Source organism: Sinocyclocheilus anshuiensis, unplaced genomic scaffold, assembly GCF_001515605.1.
Source record: "Sinocyclocheilus anshuiensis isolate Anshui unplaced genomic scaffold, SAMN03320099.WGS_v1.1 scaffold1609, whole genome shotgun sequence".
NCBI lineage: Eukaryota > Metazoa > Chordata > Actinopteri > Cypriniformes > Cyprinidae > Sinocyclocheilus > Sinocyclocheilus anshuiensis.
The window spans coordinates 564,850-566,327 of record NW_015540958.1 but is presented as its reverse complement, the minus strand read 5'-3'; the positions used below and the strand labels follow the sequence as shown (position 1 = coordinate 566,327).

The 1,478-nt window shown below is 35.6% G+C and overlaps 1 protein-coding gene across 3 annotated transcripts in view; it reads left to right on the top strand.

Moving 5' to 3' along the window:
- Positions 1 to 1,478, top strand: part of gas7a (growth arrest-specific 7a) — a 33,456-nt gene that overhangs the window by 30,694 nt on the left and 1,284 nt on the right. For 2 of the 3 annotated variants that reach the window (XM_016488246.1, XM_016488245.1), the window contains one exon: positions 739 to 1,472. In XM_016488246.1, coding sequence (XP_016343732.1) covers positions 739 to 852 — 114 coding nt within the window. In that variant the 3' untranslated portion in view covers positions 853 to 1,472. Of the gene's footprint in view, positions 1 to 738; positions 1,473 to 1,478 lie in introns of those variants that run through there. The other variant, XR_001634390.1, reaches the window with a different exon arrangement.

Genomic DNA, 1,478 nt, shown 5'->3' with positions numbered 1-1,478 from the left:
TGTGTTTTTCTGTCAATATGGGGTGCTGTGTGTACATTAATGAGGAAAAAAAATTAACTTAAATGATTTTAGCAAATGGCTGCAATATAACAAAGAGTGAAAAATTGAAGGGGGTCTGAATACTTTCCGTACCCACTGTATATAGGTATATTAGTGTTAAACTGTGTTTAACTAAATTATCATATGACAACATACAGTACACTACAGTACAAATCAAATGTCTGGGGTGGTTTGTTATTTGTTTTTTGTTTTTTTTGAAGGAAGTGTCTTATGCTCACCTCGGCTGCATTTATTTGATCAAACATACTGTAAAAACTGTAATATTGTGAAATATTATTACAATTGCAAACATCTGTTGTCTATTTAAATATAATTTCATATATAATTTATTCCTGTGATGCCAAGCTGAATTTTCAGCATCATTACTACAGTCTTCAGAGTCACATGCTCCTTCAGAAATCATTCTAATATGCTGATTTGCTGCTCAAGAAACATTTCTTATTTTTATCAATGCTGAAAACAGTTTGAACAGAAAATTCAAATGAACAGCATTCATTTTAAATAGAAATCTTTTGTATATTATAAATGTTAGTGTCACTTTTTATCGATTTTTTTGCATCCTTGCTGAATAAAAGTGTACATTTCTTCCCCCAAAACGTATAAAAGGGTAGTGTACATTTTACTAGTGTTTGTGGTAGGAAAAATCTTAGACCTTTTCTGATTTGGCTCATTTCTTAGACGATGGAGCCGGTGGACCAGCTCCTGCAGAGTGTGGATCCTGCCAAAGACAGAGAGTTCTGGGTAAAGGAACACAAGACGGGGGATCTGAGACCTGTGGACATGGACATCTAGACAAAAAACACACACACACACACACACACACACACATTATACTATATGAATCTACCTGCATGCCTGTCTACCTGAGTACTTCAACCTCTCAGCCAAAGCCATACAGGTATCACCCCTTGAAGCACTGCTTGTTTTGTGGATTTCCACTGAAAATATTAGATAATTACAAACTCAAAGCTTTATAGAAGATTTTCTTAATGTCATGTGGAAAGAGTGGAGGGAAAGGACAGCAGACGCATTATGATACTGAGTAGCCATCCATATAATCCTGCATGTCCTTTTAATAAGATGCTACTTAAGACTTCCCGGTATGTCTATTATACATTAACATGATTCAAGTAGTCGAGGCACCATTGATATAGATCTGAACAAACACTGTACAGTAAAACACCTCTTTGTTTATTTGCCGCAGTGGATGCCTGTTAAACAAGTTTCATCCAATCAATTTTTTTTTTCTTTTTGATGTTGAAATAGTGTACGCACATTGAACTACACAGCTAGTTTGCAGATATTTACAGTTGCCTGGACTAAAGTGTGAGTCAGACGTGTAAACAGACAGCTTCAGGATGCCACATAGGTGCCACAAAAACCTCAAAAATGATTAATCCTTAACAGAAAAGTCCAGC